Raw genomic sequence first — 18,758 nt, forward strand, 5'->3', positions numbered from 1 at the left:
TAATATATTGTGTAAAAAGAATAGGTGGGATAGGACCAGGGTATGTTTGCCAGGTGCAAAAGTCGATGACATTGTAAAGCAGATATCATCTTTTAAGGGCACAAAGGGTGATATTGTTCTACATGTTGGCACTAATGACATTAAGAGTAGGAAATCTGCAGACTTACTTAACAAGTACAGGTCAATGCTGAAAAAAAGTCATGAGTTAGGGTTAAATTTGAAAGTGTCTGCAATTCTGCCCAGACAGAATAGGAGGGAGTACATGATGAAAGCCTTGTCAATTAATTTGGTCCTGGAGAGATTATGCAAGGCTCATGGAGTAAAATTTTTCTCAGGATGGTCTGTGCTTGTTAACAGGAGAGACTTCTACAGGGATGGGATACACTTAAATAGAAGGGGTACAAGAATATTTGCTGATCCTATCGAAGCAGTGTCAGGTGGGTCAGAAAACTGCTAGCTTGGGGGGGGATTCACAGACTAAAAGATTAATAGTAGCCGCAGGCAGAGGTTAAAGTGATTCTTGCACTGCTTCTCTAATAGAATGGAGGGTAGAGTGCTGAGGTTTTCAGGGACTGGTGGGGGTCATCATGGAACAAATAAATAGATGGGCTGTGTTGAGGTAACCAAGATTAAGAACAGGTGGTCTGTGCTTGTTATGATGATGGGCTCTGATGGGCCTATGAACATGCATGTTGTTGTTATTTGTTGTTATTTGGTTTTTAGGAGCATTAGCAACTAAGGCCATATTGCTCTGGGATATGCGGTGGTCATTCCCTGACCTTTCCGCATCCTCCATATTTGGTGGTGACGGGCTCGAACCCTGGCCTAATCAAGAAGCATGTGCTACACACTGCTGCTCCTTCCCACCTGGCTACGGAGGCAGCTGAACATGCATGTATACTTGCATGTACAACCAATGCTTGGAGTATAGCAAATAAATTTGAAGAATTTGAAGTGCTGGGCGGCATCTGGAGACTAGGCACCTGCAAGGTGCTCTGACTGAAGTGTATAAGGCCTTGAATGGGTTCAGCAGGCTCAATTCTGATGGGATTCTTCCTCTTGCACAGATTACAAACCTGACAGGGCATAAATTCAAATTCAGGAAAGACAGTTATATATTTAATGTGCGGAAATTTGCCTTTAGCTAGCAGGTAGTTATAAGGCAATGGTTAGGCCACATCTTGAGTACTGTATACAGGTCTGGAGGCCTCATTTCAAGAAGGATGTAGAGCTGCTGGAACGGGTACAGAGAAGGGCAACAAGATTAGTGAATGGAACAAAGGGTTGCTCTTACGAAGAAAGGCTTAAGTTTTGCAAATTACAGAGTTTGGAGACTAGGCACCGGCGAGGTGATCTGATAGAGGTGTATAAGGCTTTGAATGGTTTGAGCATGCTCAATGCCAATGGGATTCTTCATCTTGCTCAGAATAATCACCTCAGAGGGCATAAATTCAAATTGAGGAAGGACGGATGTCGGATAGATGTGCGGAAATTTGCCTTTGGCCAGCGGGTGGTTGGTTGGTGGAACCGACTTCCATCACTTGTTGTTGAAGTTGATAGCCTAAACAAATTTAAAGCTCAACTGGACAGGTATTTCGAACGAACGGAGGGGTGAAATGGGAGTGGTGTGTGTTTTTTTTTTTGGCTGATGCTGAATAAGCTTGCTTTCTTGCATCATATGCCTCTACTAATGCTAATTGCTGGAACAAACTTCCATCTGTTGTTATGGAAGTTGATAGCCTAAATAAATTGGAAGAGGAACTGGACAAACGTTTTGAGGGAATGGAAGTGTGTGTGATGTTTTTTTTTTTTTTTTTGGCTGATGCTACATAAGCTTGCTTTCTTGCATCACATGCCTCTACTACTACATGGTGACCATGTATCCAGACGGCACTAGACTCCTTCAACATGGCAACAACCCATATCACAAGGTCCATATTGTACAGGACTGGTTTGAGGATCATGTCTAAGCATTTCAAGTGTTATCCTTGCCGATTTCCCCCCCCCAACCAACATCAATACCACTGAAAATTTGTGGGATGCTGTGGAATGGAGCATTCGCCAGTCAATGTCAGTGCCTGCCTCCATCCCAAACTCTACATATTTTAATGAATTAGACAGCTGTATATTTAATCAGGCTCATATTAAGATTGAAGCCAAGGCACAATTGTGTTTGGGTCAGCAAACTAAATCCAGTATTAGTGGAGCCTTTTCATGCAGTGATGAGGATGGGGGCAGCATTTCTTGTTTGTCTCTAGACATTTGAAAAACTTAACACAATCTTACATTTAATAAACAGCAACAATGTATATGAATTCTGACTATAAAATGTGCTAGGGGAATTTGTTTCCTAATTTATAAACTACTTAAGTAGAAAAATTCACTAAGTGAAACTCTGTGACATAGTGAAAATAAAATGAATGCATACAGAAGTCCCTAATTTTATGAATAGGTTACTGATTCTAAGTTCCTAAGTCGATAATTCTGATCTGGTAATGCACTTTTTCACAGAAACAACTTCTGTAAATTACAGAAGTAAATACACAAATATACATTTTGTTACAAAAACTAAATTAATAAAAGTCCTATAATTCAAAATGATTTGTCCTTTTAATCATATTCTTCCCAGTGATCTTACCTCTGTTTGTTTTATAAACAGATGGCATTTATAAGAAGCACTGACTGACAAAAAGAAATTCAGGATATATAGAACCCTTTTTTTCTCTGTTCTTAATTTTGAATATCACTTTAACCCGAACTTTCATACTTAGAATTATGATTGCAACTCCTTGTAATGTCATAACAAAAAAAGAATACATATTCAGTTGGTCTGCTCTTCACTGGGTGGAAACTAATTGAAAGCCATCAGAGCAATCCAACAACTTCAAGAACATACAGTAAAGAAGCAATACAGTATTTACAAATGCCATACATTCTGGCTGCTGTTACCAATTTATGACATGATGGGTAGTTAGAAAATCATGGAGTTGTTAGCTGCTGCTGGGGAGCAAGATTAGCAACTCATGATTAGCAATGGAAAACTTGGTTTCTCAGTCCCAGCTCTTTTGCACAAACGATACATTAAACTGACCTGATCTATTCAAACATATTCAATTAACCTGGGAAAAAAATTAAAAACTATACCGTAATAAAATATAACTAACATCTCATACAGCCTTATTTGTATGTACCAATGTCTGTAGCTCAAAAAGTACCTGTATTTAAACTATGTAATGGAGAAAATGACTGTGAGCAAGCTGTCCCCCCCATCATGTAAGTGCAAGGCCCAGTGCAGATGCACCTGTTGTACATGGCTATGTAGGTCATTTCCTCATATAGAGCATTATTTTCAGTGATGTATATCAATGTTAGTTTCCTAGTCTAGGTTGGTCATTAATATCAAAATCACCCTTTCTGAAATGTTCTGTTCATCTATGGACAGTGTGAATTGTGCCTTACCAATAAACTGCAATCCACAGAAAATAAGCAATGGAATGAAGTAGAAAAATGTGAACAGATATTAAATGATAAACCATTGCAGATAATGTGGGTCTTTTTGACCTTTTGTAATTAAAAAAATTTATTGATGAGTTATAGAACATTCAAGCCCAAAAGTGGTTATACATACACACATATATATATATATTTCTCCCCCCCACAAAAACTTGGCTCAATGTGTTATTTACTGACCTTTTTGGAAAGACACTGTAAAGTTGCACAAGAAAAAAAAATAATAATAATAAATACACTTACCTGGCGAACTTTATGATTCATTGGAATACCATATTTCTCCATACACTTGCGAGCTCTTCTATCGGGATTCTTTCCTATATGCCAGTCTCCTGTTGCAGCACTATCAATAACCCACTAAAATGTTACAATAACACCATTTTAACATGTATAAAATGTTTTCCCTTAAATAAACTTTGGCAACTATATACATGTAACTTCATACTCTTAACTATAAACTAGAAAAATTATTCCCAGTGCCTTTAATTTCCATAGTTCAGATTATTACTCCAGAAGTCTTGTTTAGATATATGTTCTAGATATATGTTACACATTTGTAAGTCCCTTTATTCTGATGATTCCTGTAATGATTTCTCTCCTGTGATAATGATTACAGAGTAAAATCTGCAGAAAAGAAAATCTGTATCTTTTTTCATCAGAGAAAAGCAGAGGAATCAAATACAAGAGAAATGTATTAATATACACAGGACAATCACAAGAACTATAGATATCAGGTATTTTCAGAATTTTATTAGAAATATTAAAAGCTTCATCAAAACTCTGAAAAGCAAAAAATCCTTTAAAAGATTTAATAAATGCTGAAACATGAATGAAATGACAGTCAAAATTTTATACATACTTAAATATGCATATTAATTAAGACGTTGAAGCTACAGCATACAGAGAAAACATGCTGTGTTAACCCTGCAGTGGTGGCACTGGACCTGTATCGTTCCTTTCAAAAATAAGTAGCTTATGTTAATATTGGTTGAATATAAAAAAATGTGATTTTTCAGTACCTTCCTAAATACGATAATATTTTATTGGTATGGTTTTTGCATTTTTTAAAAATCATTTTCACAGAGTTATAGTGTGAGAAAGCTTACCAAGTTTTGTGACACTAAGTTTGCTCTACTTTCATGTGTGCTATTGTTTGCATGGAAACCCAATAGGCTCCTACTGATACTACAAAAGCGTGAAATTTTCTTTACTTCCAGTTTGTTATTGATCAAATTATTATTATTAGCCATATGGCACAAGGAAGCCTGAAACTTATGCTGAACCAGCCAAAAAAAAATTTCTGAGTTACCCTGAGAGTGAGAGAGAGAGAGAGAGAGAGAGAGAGAGAGAGAGAGAGAAAGTAGTATTCTGCTCAGGACCCTGGGTGTATCCTACATGATCTAGCAATGTAATCTATCCACTTCAGATACCAATGGTTTTAATGGTTTCACACGAATCATTTTTGAACAATTTGTCATTATTACTGAAAGTGATACAAGCAACATGCATACTATTCAAATTTCATATGCTTCACAGCACCCCATTTGAAATAAATTTTGAAAAAAATTGAATTGAATAATAGCATCTAACATACATATGTAAACTTTTATAAAACTTTTTTAAAAACAATTAATGGTTTTTTAAATGGGAAAATGAAAGAGATCCACACTTTCATCTTTAAATATATTCAAATCCATTAAGAAAAGATGAAGTATACTCTAAGCAAAGTCAAAAAGTCCAAATAAAGTTTTTCCACAAATTAAAAGGAAAGTTTGACAACTGTCGAGGTTCTGTACCACTGACTTTGTTACTTCGTGGGGTGCAAAAACTGCAGGGTTTAGGGTTAAATGACTTAAATACATAGTATAAAAAATAAATAAATAAGTGCAAAATCTGTGATAAAAATCACATCTGGATTATAACTCCACAAGTTATTCATGAATTTGTCAACAATTTCACTTCACACCGCTAAGCCTGTAGATGGATATGACAGATATTGTAGATGGATATGACAGATATATGTAGATGGATATGACAGATATATGTAGATGGATATGACAGATATATGTAGATGGATATGACAGACAGGTTACTGAACCCAGCAGTGGTAGCACAAAACTTATTGCATAAACTGTGGTGCTGCACACCTGACAGGCCAATTTTCTTTTTAAAAAATTTTTGGTTTATAAATTATGCTTGGATGATACCCAATATTTCATCTTTTCTTAATTTGCAATACTAATTTTATTAAAAAATAAAATATGAATATTTAAAAAATGTTCTTATTATATCTCTAATCATGATTTTCAAAAAGTCGTTACCTTCACGAGTTAACTCCATTAAAATATAACCATATTAAAAAATCGTTACTCCACAATTATTTTCAAAAAATATATTAATTCTCAAAATTAAAAAAAAAAAAAAAAAAAAAACCATTTAGGCAAAGTACAGTCTAGTCCATTTTTCAGTTGAAAGACTATTAAGTGCATGAAATTTGAAACATGCATCTGAATGTGTATTTTTGCTTATTATGTGTACAAATACTTTTGAAATACAGTCGAACTTGGTTATAATTTGCTATAACTTGTTATAACAAACACAGAAATAACGAGATCACAGCTGTAATGAGCAAAAAGCCATTGCGATTTTAATTTATGCATATTCCAATACAATCGCTCACTGTTATAATGAGAACACTACACGAATATACCATACAAATTTTGGTAACTATGCAAACATTCTTAATTGCTCAGATAGTCGAAAAAACCCAATTCTTGGAACAGACAAAAATGAAAACGGCGACTTGGCTTTTATGACCACCCGCATTGGATTAGCGGCCGGTTTATGACTTTGTCCTTTCGGGGATGGGGGCTATATAATAGTGCACTGGTGTTCCGCTTGTCGCATTACCTTATTTACAGATTATCTTGTATTCACATAGACATGTAGTCCAGTGCGGACACGGTTAAGAGGTTGTTTTAAGTGCTCCTGATTGTCACTCGATTTTTCTAATATAAGTGATGTTTAAAGGTTTTCACGTGTTACAGTGCAACGGCCAAATGGTTCTACCTTTCCCAAGGTGAGTATCTCCCGGATCTGTTTACTCTAACGCTTTCAAATTGTGTGTAAGTTTAATTGAACCAGGAACGTTCTGCAGTGGAAGAACAGCAGTTTCTTTTCAGCAGTTCGGATTTCTGCCTACTGGATTGCAGCCCCAGTCAAGGTCAGAGAGGAGTGATAATTCCCCCCTCAGGTGAAGTCTCTTAAAGTGACGTCTCGCCATAGGGCAAAGGGACATACAGCGTCAGTCACAAAGCCCTTGCACAGTGCCTAATGGAAAAGGCGGCTTTGTGTTCCTGGAAAGCTTTGACGATCCTCCCCCATACAAATTTCTGTCGTCCAAAATGTTGGATTATAGTGCTTCGATAGCTGAGTTGTCTGGTGAAATGACTTTCTCTGAAGTTCCAGACACCAGTTTCAAGGAACCTCTAGCTATGATGGAAAAAACACTGGAAGACAAATTTCCCCCTATAAAAGGACCTTTAAATTCTACACATACGTTTAATTATTCTCAAGATTGTGAACAATCTTGAGAATCATTAAACGTATGAGTCAGGCTGGGCAGGCCATAGAACTGGTAGTGCAGCTATTCTTGACTATCTTTTTGGATTAAAAGCAAATATGCTTGATGTTTTTATAGAGGGCTTTACTGTGACACCTCCTATGTTTGTTGAGATGTCCAAAAATTGGAACAATATGGAAAGGTTAGTGATAGATCTAACTGTAGAGAATGAAAAGTTGAGAACAAAATTAAATGATCTTAAAATTCAGAGGAAACAATAAAATGTCTTGCCAACCATTCCAGCTCCCACCTATGCAGGTGTGGTTGCCTTAGGCACTGGCAAACAATCTCAGAGTATTGTTAACTTACTGGATGTTCAAACAAAGTACATACTCACAGTTAAAGCAAATGCAGATAGTAATTGTAAAACTAGTGAGGAAGTTAAAGCTGAAATTTCTAAAAGTCTTAAACCTGAATTTAAAAAATTAAACATTAAATCAATAAGAAAAATAAGAGAAAAGGAAGTTCTAATCGAAACTGACAACAGCAAGGATCTAAATAAACTTAAATCCTGCCCTAAGTTCAAGGAGTTAAAATTGTCTGTGGATTCCCCTAAAAAATTAAATCCAACTGTCATAATATATGACATACCTAAAGATGTCAATGACTCTGATTTTCTGGAGGACTTATTCAATAAAAACCTTGTGGATCATGGGATTTCCCAGGAAGATTTCGAGTCTGTTAAGGTTTGTTTTAAAATCAGGTCTCGGAACAAAAACAATCAACATTGGGTTATTGAGATCACAAATAAAATTAGAAAAGTGTTTTTGGCTTCAAATTGCAAGGTTTTTGTCGGATGGTCTGTCCATGGTATGAAGGATTTTTTCCCAGCATCACGCTGTTTTAAATGTCTTGGCTATGAACACTCGGCTAAAAACTGCCACCAGTCCGAGTTTACCTGCGGACATTGTGGTGACCTGGGTCATTAAATTCAAGACTGTCCTAAAATGGAGGAACCTGTTGTTTGCCCAAATTGTCGGCTTAAGAAGAGGAATACGGACTATTCCTTCAAGGACGTTAAGTGCCCTGAATTTGTGAAAGCCCAAGAGGTAACAAAAATTCGGACCGACTTTACCTAACTCTGGAATGTCTTGTGTATATACTTTACAGTTAAATTGTCAACAATCTATATTGGTTTTAAGTGATCTTTCTAAGTTAATGGTCCAACACAAATTTCAACTTTTAGGGTTACAAGAACTGTATTCTTATAAGGGTGTGGTCAAGGGCCTCCCTCTCAGCTGTCGCATTATTTCTTCAAACCCTGTTACGGTCAGTGACCGTGGTAACACCACCACGGTTTGGGCCACCCTGGTGGTTGCTGACCCCCTCATTACTGTAACAAAAATTTCTAGTCTTTGCACCACACATGCTGCATGCTTGGAAGGCTGTTTTGGAAAAATTTATGTGGTTTCTCTGTATGCTCAATGTAGTTAGGCTGGGCAGGCCACAGAGCCATTTCTAAATCACATGGAAAACGTTTTGATCCGTTTATCTGGATTTCCCATCATTTTTATGATGGATGCTAATGCTCACTCCCAGGTTTGGAATAGCCCTACTGCAGACTCTAAAGGTGAGCTTTTGGAGGAGCTTATTTTCAAGGATTTTTATTTATTTATTTATTTATTACTCCAAAACAGCCGAAGCCTTACAGAGGAGGAATTTGACAGTAGCAATACAGTAATCATTCTATTTGCAATCTGTACACAGTGGCAGGTATCAATATACAATTTCAAATATACAAGGTCAATTTTCAACATATACAATGCATATCATACGTTACAAGTGATTTGCATTTGAGCAAAGCTGTGGTAACAGAGAAATTTGTATTTCTAAGCATTTTGTTGTTTTTTCTTGATAGTTCACATTAAGTAGTTGCATTGATTGATTTGTGTTATTATTCTTATTGTTATCCCTATTTTTTTTTTTTTTTCCCTAATTGTTATTTCTTATCTTTGTTCATTGAAAAAAAAAAAAATTTTTTTTTTTTTTTTTTTTGTTAAAGCTAAGTATACCTATCTTTATAGTATTATTATTGTTGTTATTATTAAATTAGTCATTTATTTTCATTCTCTATTAGTTTGATTGTAAAACCTTTGTAGCTCTTTTTTGATATTAATGTTTTCATTTAGGGTATCAATGTTGGATTCATTCAGCAATTTTGTAGTTCTGTTGAAGTAATGGAATCTGAGTTGATCAGTTCTGAATGGCTCTTGTGCCAGCATATTTTGTCTTCTCAAGACTCTTGGAGGACAGCTGAAGTTGATGAGGTAGAGCAGCTCGGGGGCATCCAACTTTCCAGCCACAAGATGCATTAGGAATTTGCAGTCTGCCGCAGCTCTTCTTTGGTAGAGTGGTACAATCCCGAAGTGAATGCACCATTCATTATAGGATTTTGTGTTCAATTCCAACCAAGATTTGTATACCAGGAATCTGACTATGGATTTCTGAATATGTTCCAGTAGTTTTATAACAATTTTGGTGTGAGGATTCCAGATTTGTGAGGCATATCCTAGAACTGGGTTGAGTATCATTATGCAAGCTGTTTTTATGAGCTGTACTTTGGTGAAATCGAAGCAGATTCTTTTAACCAGTCCAAGGGATTTGGAGGCCTTAGCTGTAGTTTTATTTACATGTGTGTTGAAGTTTCCCTTCTCAGAAAACCATACTCCCAAATCTGAAACCTCATGTATTCTCAATAGCTCATGATTATTAGCTTTATAGGGATAATTAATCTTGTGTTTTTTGTGATAGTCTGCGACAGACATGGTGCAGCATTTGTTTAAGTTTAGTGTTAGACCATTGTTTGTGATCCATCGGGTGATGGTGTCTAGTCCATTTTCCAGTGATTCACAGTCTTGTGTTGTTTTGATGGTTTTGTATATTTTCAAGTCATCTGCATATGAGAACTTTGATGTCAACATGTTGCATACAATCTTGTATGTCATTAATATATACAGCAAAGAGCAGTGGCCCCAGAGGAGAACCCTGTGGGACTCCCCTCTGTATATGGAAAGTGGAGGAGTATCTTCCTTCAAAATAAACTTTGATTTTCCTGTTTTCAAGGAAGTTAGACATAAGTGATAAGGCATTACTTGATAAACCTATGTGCTTTAATTTGAGGCAAAGCAACTTGTGTGGTACTGAGTCAAAGGCTTTCTGTAGGTCCAGGTATATAATGTCTATCTGATTGTTATTGTCAAGGCTAAGTTTTATGTCATGTTCTATGGAGAGTAGGTTAGTCGCTGTTGATCTGCCCATTAGGAAACCATGATGAATGTGGCTGAATTTATTTTTCATGAATGATTTTGATTTTGATTTGGATTTTATTGGCGCATTAGCAACTAGGGCTATAATGCGCCAAGACCAGGTAATTTGTAAAAATTTAACATCTCAGTGACCTAATTAATTAGGCCACCATGTCCAGATCTAAAAATAAATATATAAAAAAGATAAATCAATAAAAGAGATAACAACAACATATAAATTTTAAATACGATTAAAAACCTTTATTGCTTTCAAAAAGCTAAAAATCGCAGACACATTGTCATTGTCGGATAAAATCTGACTGAGTGTATAAGGCTCAGTCAGATGATTAAAAGCGGTAAAACGGGTGCTGCTAAAATCTGGACAGTCAATTAAAAGGTGTCTGATCGTTAAAATTGTGCCACACGACTCACACATAGGAGGGTCATCAGCCCTCAGCAAAAACGAATGAGTTAAATGACTGTGTCCTATGCGGGTCCAGGCAAGAACAACTTCCTCCTTACGATTCCTGCGCAGACTAGACTGCCACGGTTCAATAACAGGCTTTATACGATATAATTTATTCGCAGTCTGTCTATTCCACGAATCCTGCCATTGGGAATATATCTTTTTGTGTATTATTTGCCTGTAGTCTGTATAGGGGACTGACAGGCAGCGGTTATTATTGGGAATTGCTGATTTGGCTGCGGCGTCAGCCAAATCATTTCCCCTAATCCCAATGTGGCTGGGAATCCAGCGGAAGCAGATATCATATTCACGTCCAAGGAGGAAGTGAATCTTCTGCTGAATACTAGACAGAACTGGATGAGGATTATATCTCACAGATATTAAAGCCTGTAACACACTGAGAGAATCGGAATATAAAATGAACCGTTGGCATTGGCATTCACTAATGTGATCCAAGGCTAACTCTATAGCATGCAGCTCTGCAGTAAATATACTGCATTCAGAGGGAATCTGCTCCAATGTAGTGCTATCTGTAAAGACAGCAGCAGATCCCACATACGATTCCGACTTCGAACCGTCTGTGTAAACTGGCGCGAAGTCAGAATGTTCAGCTCGGTGTGCTGAATAAAGCTGCAGGTAGACAGACGATGGAGTGTCCGACTTTCCCCAATTTCTGAGGGACAAGTCACATGTTGGAACACGAGCATGCCAGGGTGGAAGGGGTTGCTCTGGTGTTTGGGCAACCTTGTCTACCTTAATATTAAGTTCTTTGAGTAGCTCTTGGAGACGAATACCAAAAGGACGATTGGCAGTCTTACGGGTGTTGTACAAATTTTCCCATCGTGGCTCAAAAACGAATGGCCACGTAGGATGGTCTGGCAGGGATTTCAGTTTTAAGGCGTACTTTAGAGACAACTGCTTACGTCGAAGTGATAACGGTGGTTCGTTTGCTTTGACGTATAAGCTCTGGACAGGAGATGTGCGATATGCTCCAGTAGCAATACGTAGGGCCTGATGATGGACGGGGTCCAGCCACAGCAGGACACTGTCTCTGGCTGAGGAATATACCTGGGACCCATAATCTAGTTTGGATCGCACAAGTGCACGGTAAAGCCGAAGAAGGGTACATTGGTCTGCTCCCCAAGATGTAGAGGAGAGCGAGCGGAGAATATTAAGCCCACGTGTGCACTTTGTGCGGTGTTGACGAATATGATCCAAAAAGGTTAGTTTTTTATCGAATATGAGTCCCAAGAATTTTGTGTTTGCTGCTACTGGAATAGCATTTTGTCCGAGCCTTAATTCAGGTTCAGGATGAAGATTACGCTTGCGACAAAAGTGTACGCAAACGGTCTTCTCCGGCGAGAACCTGAAGCCATTAGCTAGTGCCCAGGAATTCAGACTATCGGCTTTCTGCAGTTGTCTTTCAATAACCCTCATGTTGCATGACTGACAAAAAATGCTAAAGTCATCAACATAGAGGGCACTGTTTACAGTCGGAGGAAGTTGTTCTGTGATGGAATTTATTTTGGTGGCAAAAAGCGTGACACTTAATACTGATCCTTGTGGTACTCCCTCCTCTTGGCTAAAGGAGCGAGAGAGTGAGGATCCCACACGAACTTGGAACGATCGATTGGCTAAGAAGGTTTGAATGAAAAAGGGGAGATGCCCTCTAAGGCCTAGGCTATGTAAATCTTTTAAAATGCCAAATCTCCAAGTTGTGTCATATGCTTTTTCCATGTCAAAGAACACCGACACCAAGTGTTTGCGTTTTAGGAAAGCATCCTGGATGGATGCTTCCAATCTAATAAGATGGTCCAAAGTGGACCGGTTCCTTCGGAAGCCGCACTGGATGTTGGAGAGAAGGTCATTTGATTCGAGATACCATATTAAACGAGAATTAACCATTCTCTCCAGGATTTTGCACAGACAGCTAGTCAGAGCAATAGGACGATAATTGGTGGTGACTTTTGGATCCTTTCCTGGCTTAGGGAAGACAAGAATGATTGCCTTTCGCCAGGAGTCCGGAAACTGCCCTTCAGTAAAGATTCTGTTATACAGAAGGAGCAGACAATCCATAGATTTTGGTGAAAGATGTTTAATCATTTCATAATGGATGCCATCTGGTCCAACGGCACTTGCTTTGGAAAGAGCAAGGGCTCTTTCCAGTTCCTGAATAGTGAAATCCCCGTTGTAGGGATAAATGCTCTTAGATTTAAAGCTAAGTGCCTGTTTTTCGATTTTATATTTCAGGACCAGGAACTCTGGGGAATAAGAAGATGTTGCAGAGATGTTAGAGAATGTTTCCCCAAGAGAATTAGCTATTGCAGTTGGATCTGCACTAGCGCATCCATTATAATCTAGGATTGAAGAAGGGTGGGATGTATATTTTCCCTTCATTTTCCGGATTTTATCCCAGACTACCTTAGAGTTGGTAGACTGGTTAATAGATGATGTAAAACGGATCCACGATTCCTTTTGACTCTGACGGCGGATATATCGTGCTTTGGCTTGTGCACGTTTAAAGGCTATAAGGTTGGTCGTGGTAGGATATCGGCGGAATATCCCCCATGCTTTGTTTTGAGCCTTTTTTGCTGCTGTGCATTGTGAATTCCACCAAGGTTTAGGAAATGGTGGAAACCGGGCAGATGTTTTTGGAACAGCATTCGCAGCTGCTTGGACAATATTTTTTGTGATGTACTTAACTGCATCATTGATAGGCTCTTGACTGACTGTGCTAAGATCAAAATTTGCCTGATGTTGGAAGGCAGTCCAGTCAGCCTGATCAAACTTCCACCGTGGTAACCTAAAAGGAAGACATGGTCTCCCACTGTGTAACAAGGTTATCACGGGAAAGTGATTGCTTCCGTATGGATTCTCCTCAACTTCCCAAGTGAGTGAAGGGAGTAGAGAAGGGGAGCAGATAGAGAGATCAATGGCAGAAAAAGTACGGGTAGGCATGTGGAAGAAGGTGTTTGTTCCAGTATTTAGAAGGGAAAGGTCATTGTCATTGAGCATACGTTCTATGACTCATCCCCTTCCGTTGATGTTAGCACTACCCCACAGGGTGTTATGTCCGTTAAAATCCCCGAGAAGTAAGAAAGGGGGAGGCAGCTGCGTTAGAAGATCATCAAGGTCTGCCTGGGAGATGTCAGTCCCAGGTGGCAAATAAATGGAGCACACAGTTAATAAAAATCCCACCGTAAGGCGAATTGCGACAGCTTCTATGCTAGTTGTAATTAGCAAGGGCTGCACTGGGGTCTGGTTACCCACAAGGATAGCCACTCCCCCATGTACAGAGCCATCCGCAATTCTATCCTTTCAAAAAACTGTGATGTTGTGCATGGTGGGATCATCATTTGATTTTAGATATGTCTCCTGCAAGCAAAAGCAAACTGGCTCGTGCTTTTGCAGGAGAGCCTTGATGTCATCAATATTTCGCCGGAATCCACGACAATTCCATTGTAGGAATTTAGCCATTATTTTGGCTTGGTGGGTCCATCAGGCGGCTTCCGAGGTGCTGAGGGCTTACTTTTATCAGTCTTGGATTTATCTTTTTTGGGGAAGAATGGACGCTGTCCCGTGTCCATTTCCTCCTCCGCAAAGAGTTCCAAGACTAAATCGTCAGGTACCTCCTTCTGCTCGACATCCATCTTTTCTTGGGTACTAGGGGGGGGGACTTCCCCTTTCTTATTCTTTTCTTTGGGGGGACTTCCCCTTTCCTATTCTTTTCTTTCATAATTACCTTTGTTACTTGTGGAGCATTAGGAGGTACCGATATAGGAGTGGCAGCTGATTGGTCCTTCTGTGCAGTTTTTTGCGAACTTAGGAGATAACGCGTGATGGGACTGAAAGACTCCTTTGGAGGAATGGTCATGTCCGTCTGAGTTCCGACGGAACATCTCCCTGCTACCTTCTGGGCGTAGGTAGGTTTGTTGATATTCAGGGGTTTGACCGATTTCCTTGCCTCCTGGTATGATATATTTAGCTCTGCCTTCAGCTGTTGAATTTCTTTTTCTTCTTTCCACCTCTGGCATGCTCGTGAGTAGGCCGGGTGTTCGCCTTCACAGTTAATACAGGTGGGTTTTGCGGCTGAACATGCTGTTGTTTCGTGGTCCTTTGCACCGCATCGAGCGCATGCAAGGACTCCACGGCAGGCCATTTGAGAATGTCCATACTTCTGGCATTTAAAACACCGTAAAGGGTTCGGAACGTATGGACGCACTGAACAGTTGATGTATCCAGCTTTAATCTCATCAGGAGGTTTAGGAGAGTTAAAAGTCAGGATAACGCTCCTGGTTTTAACAATTTTTCCATCCCTTCGCGCAGTAATTCTCTTGACGGCAGTAACTCCTTGTGGTTTCAATTCTAAGCAGATTTCCTCCTCGGTTACATCGAGAAGGTCCCATTCCGAAATGACACCTCTTGATGAATTGAGTGTTCTGTGTGGTGTCACTGTTATGGGTACTCCTCCGATTGATGTTGCACGGAGTAGCTGCTCAGACTGCCTGTCAGTTTTGGTTTCAATTAAGAGGTCTCCAGAACGGAGCCTCTTAACCGATTTGGGTGACCCTGCTAACCGATCTAACCCTTTCTGTATGAAGAAGGGCGACATTTTGCCAATCGGTTTTTCTGTGGTAGAATGAATAATTAAAAATCTTGGAACAGGCCCAGATGATATTTCTGTTCGCTGCCTCTTTGTAGCAATAATGCTATCTGTCTCTCCGTCTGTATTTTCAGATAGGGACCGGGTTGGGGCCCCTGAAGAAGTAAGTTTATCAGGATTCATATAGATTTTAAGTTGTTCAGTGCCCAGGCTCCCCACCCACCACAGAGCCCAAAGGGACGCCCACTACCCGGCATGCAATAAATGCGCTCGGGAGTGGGACGCCAGGGCTACCCAGACACTATACCCGCACCGCCGCCAGCCTGAATCCTGTCCCTCGGACCATGAGGGTAGGGGAGTGGCATTGACACGGTTGACCCTCGCAGGCGAGCCTACTAGCCGATTGATCCTAGCCGGGCCTTCCAGGACCACCCGTCTTGTCGAAGCAGGGGCCAAAGTGGTGTACTGAAGCTGGGCCCCTCAACCACCAGGATCCCCCTTTCCGAATTTCCACGGGTCGCAGCGCACGGCAAACACGCTGGATTCCATTGATGTAAGCCTGGAACCTGGGCTGTGGGCGTTGGATCCCAGTGATGCTAGTCTGGAAGTCCGGCAGCTTCACTGGGAGGTCCCCTCACCACGTACAGGTGCCCACGTTGAGGGGTTTTTCATGAAGGAGCAGAGTTGAGAGTAAAGGAGGTTCTCAATGATCTTGCTTAGGGGATTAGATTTGTGTATGGGTCGAAATGAGGAAGGTGTGTCTTTAGCCCCCTTTTTAAAAAGAGGAGTGATAGTGGTTTCCTTTAATATTCCGGGGAGTGATCCCTTATTGAAAATGACTTTGATCAGATGTATAAGTTGTTGTTGCAAGACAACAAAGCAGTGTTTCCAGAGTGCCATGGGGAAACTGCCGGTGTTTGTGTCATAACTTAATTTAAATTTGTTGAGGGTATTCAATAAAGTCTCTGCATTGACTTCAAATTGTGTCAGAGTATCACTGAAATATGAGGAGGGAGAGGTGTTATCAAGCTTACTGCTGTGATCAGCTTTTTCAGTATATAGTTCACTGTAGAAATTTGCAAATTCATCTGATTGAATGGTCTCCATTTTGTTCATGTTTTTGTGTTTTTTATAACCCATTTTCCAATGCTTCCAGAATGGACCCATATCATGCCTGTTTAGCATTGCATTCTGTAGGTTAGCTAAGTGATTTTGGTAGGCCAAATTGATATTGTTTTTTATTTGCCTTCTTAGATTGGAGAACTGAATGTAAATGTCATGTCTCTGTGTGTTTTTGAAATTGATGAACATTTGTTTTTTCTTGAGTAATTGAATGATTTCTTTTGTGAACCACATAGGAAATTTATTAGTGTTTGCCTTTGCATGGCTCTTGGGTGTATAGTTTTTGATAATTATGTCTAAGTTGTTGTACAGCATATCCAGAATTATATCTGGGTCTTGACTCCTAAATAATGGTTGCCAGTTGACATTTAAGATTTCATTTCTTATTTTGTCCCAGGGGGCTCTCCTAAAATTGAAGGAGCATTCCCTGACTTCATTGCTGATATATTTGGTCTTGATATCAAAGTCAAGCAATAAGGCTAGATGATCCGAGTGGAAATAATTGGGAGTATAGTTAATATTTATGTCAAAATTTGTGAAGACCAGGTCAAGGAGTTTCTCTTTTCTGGTGGGGAGTTTGCATTTTTGCTTCAGGTTGAGTCTGAGAAACATATCCTTCAGAAACTGCAATATTTGGCTATTTTTATTGTAATGGTCTTCCTTGCCCAGTCCATGCTCAAAGTGAGTGTTGAAGTCACCTAGCACTATTGTTCTGACATCACTCCTGGAGGAGATAAGAATGGGTTCAAGTACCTTCTCAAGTTTTCTTAAGGTGTTCATTTTAACAGGTGGTGGTAGGTAGATTCCTACCAATTGCACCGTTATGTTGCCAACTTTGGCTTTGATGTAAATGCCCTCAATATCTTCTAGGGAGATGATGTCAGAGATGACAATTTTATGGTGCAGTAAAATCATTACTCCTCCCCGTTTCTTGTTTTCCCTATCTCTTCTGATAATTTGAAAGTTTGAGGGACAAATTTCTGAGTCTAAGATGTCAGGGGTTAGCCAGGTTTCTGTGAGAACCCAGATATCAGACTCAGCTTGGCTAACCTCTATTTTAAATTTGTTAAGCTTCTCAATGATGCTTCTACAATTTTGATAGTATATATTTATGAAGATACTGTTGTCTTTGTCTCTGCCATGAGCATTATTGTTCATTGACTGCTATCTAGTGTGGTTGCTTTCAGCCTTTCCAGGACCATTATTTTTATAGATGGTGTTGTCTGTGATAGGTCTGTAGATGTTTTCTGAACCTAAATGGCTGAACTGTGACCCCATCAGGGAAGTTATGTTTGGATGTCATTAGTTCTATATCCTTTTGATCAAAGCTGATCTTAAAGGAGGAATATATTTCAGGATGAAGTGACTTCATTTTCTCAGCTGATATGTTAATGTTAATTTTTCTCTTAAAGTAGCACTCTAGGTCAGCCTCCTCCATGGAGGGTGCCAGCCTGGAGACATGCCACGAGATCTTTTTAGGAACCACTACAAGGTTTCCTCTATCCCCTTTACCAATGAATCTTATTTTGCTATCATTGGTGTTATTGAGAGAGATAATTTCAGTAGTAGAGATAATTCCTGGTGTGTTTTTATTTCATCATTGCCTGTTCCTTTCTCGTTTCCCTTTTCAGTGAGTTTGTCTTTGTTTTTATTAGAAATATTAAGAAATCCACCGTCAGGAGTGTCCCTGGTGTGAATAGGTTGCGAATGTTCATCCTTAGTCTTGTTTTTGTGTCTGGGTTGGTTTTTAGGCCCCTTTGAGGTTGGGGCTGTTGATTGACTAGGTAGTCAATCAACAGCCCCAACTGTTGTTGTGAATGTGCACTTTAGTGCTAGCTTTAACAGAATTCTTGATTTGCGAAGTCTGTTTTAGATTCCTCAAAGGAAGAGAAGAAGAACCATCATTCTGAGAGGAGTGCCTGGGGTCGGATTTGATAGCTTTGTTTGCCAGTTCTGATTTATTCCATCGCATTAGGCAGCCGTCATTCTGTCAAGAACGTAACGTCGAAAGGGAAACCATCTTAATTTGTAAGAAAGAAAAGCGAATTATTATTCAGTCCAATAACCTCACTCTGTGGAATACCCCAGGCCATCTGTCTACTTTTGTTTCTTCTCTGGGTCAATCTTATATTGACATTACCCTTTCAAACTCTACTCTTGGTTATGGCATTTCCAACTGGCTTAGCCATA

At 39.3% G+C, this 18,758-nt stretch overlaps 1 protein-coding gene across 1 annotated transcript in view; it reads right to left on the reverse strand.

The window, feature by feature from the left end:
* The window catches only part of LOC150075022 (low molecular weight phosphotyrosine protein phosphatase-like), a 106,717-nt gene that overhangs the window by 36,862 nt on the left and 51,097 nt on the right, over nucleotides 1-18,758 (reverse strand). The window contains exon 3 of the mRNA XM_090389038.1: nucleotides 3,754-3,867. Within this exon, the coding sequence (XP_090245164.1) occupies nucleotides 3,754-3,867 (114 nt within the window). The remainder of the gene's footprint in view (nucleotides 1-3,753; nucleotides 3,868-18,758) is intronic.

The sequence above is a fragment of the Mastigoproctus giganteus genome, chromosome 14, assembly GCF_048544385.1.
Source record: "Mastigoproctus giganteus isolate SK-2022 chromosome 14, ASM4854438v1, whole genome shotgun sequence".
Classification (NCBI taxonomy): Eukaryota; Metazoa; Arthropoda; class Arachnida; order Uropygi; family Thelyphonidae; genus Mastigoproctus; species Mastigoproctus giganteus.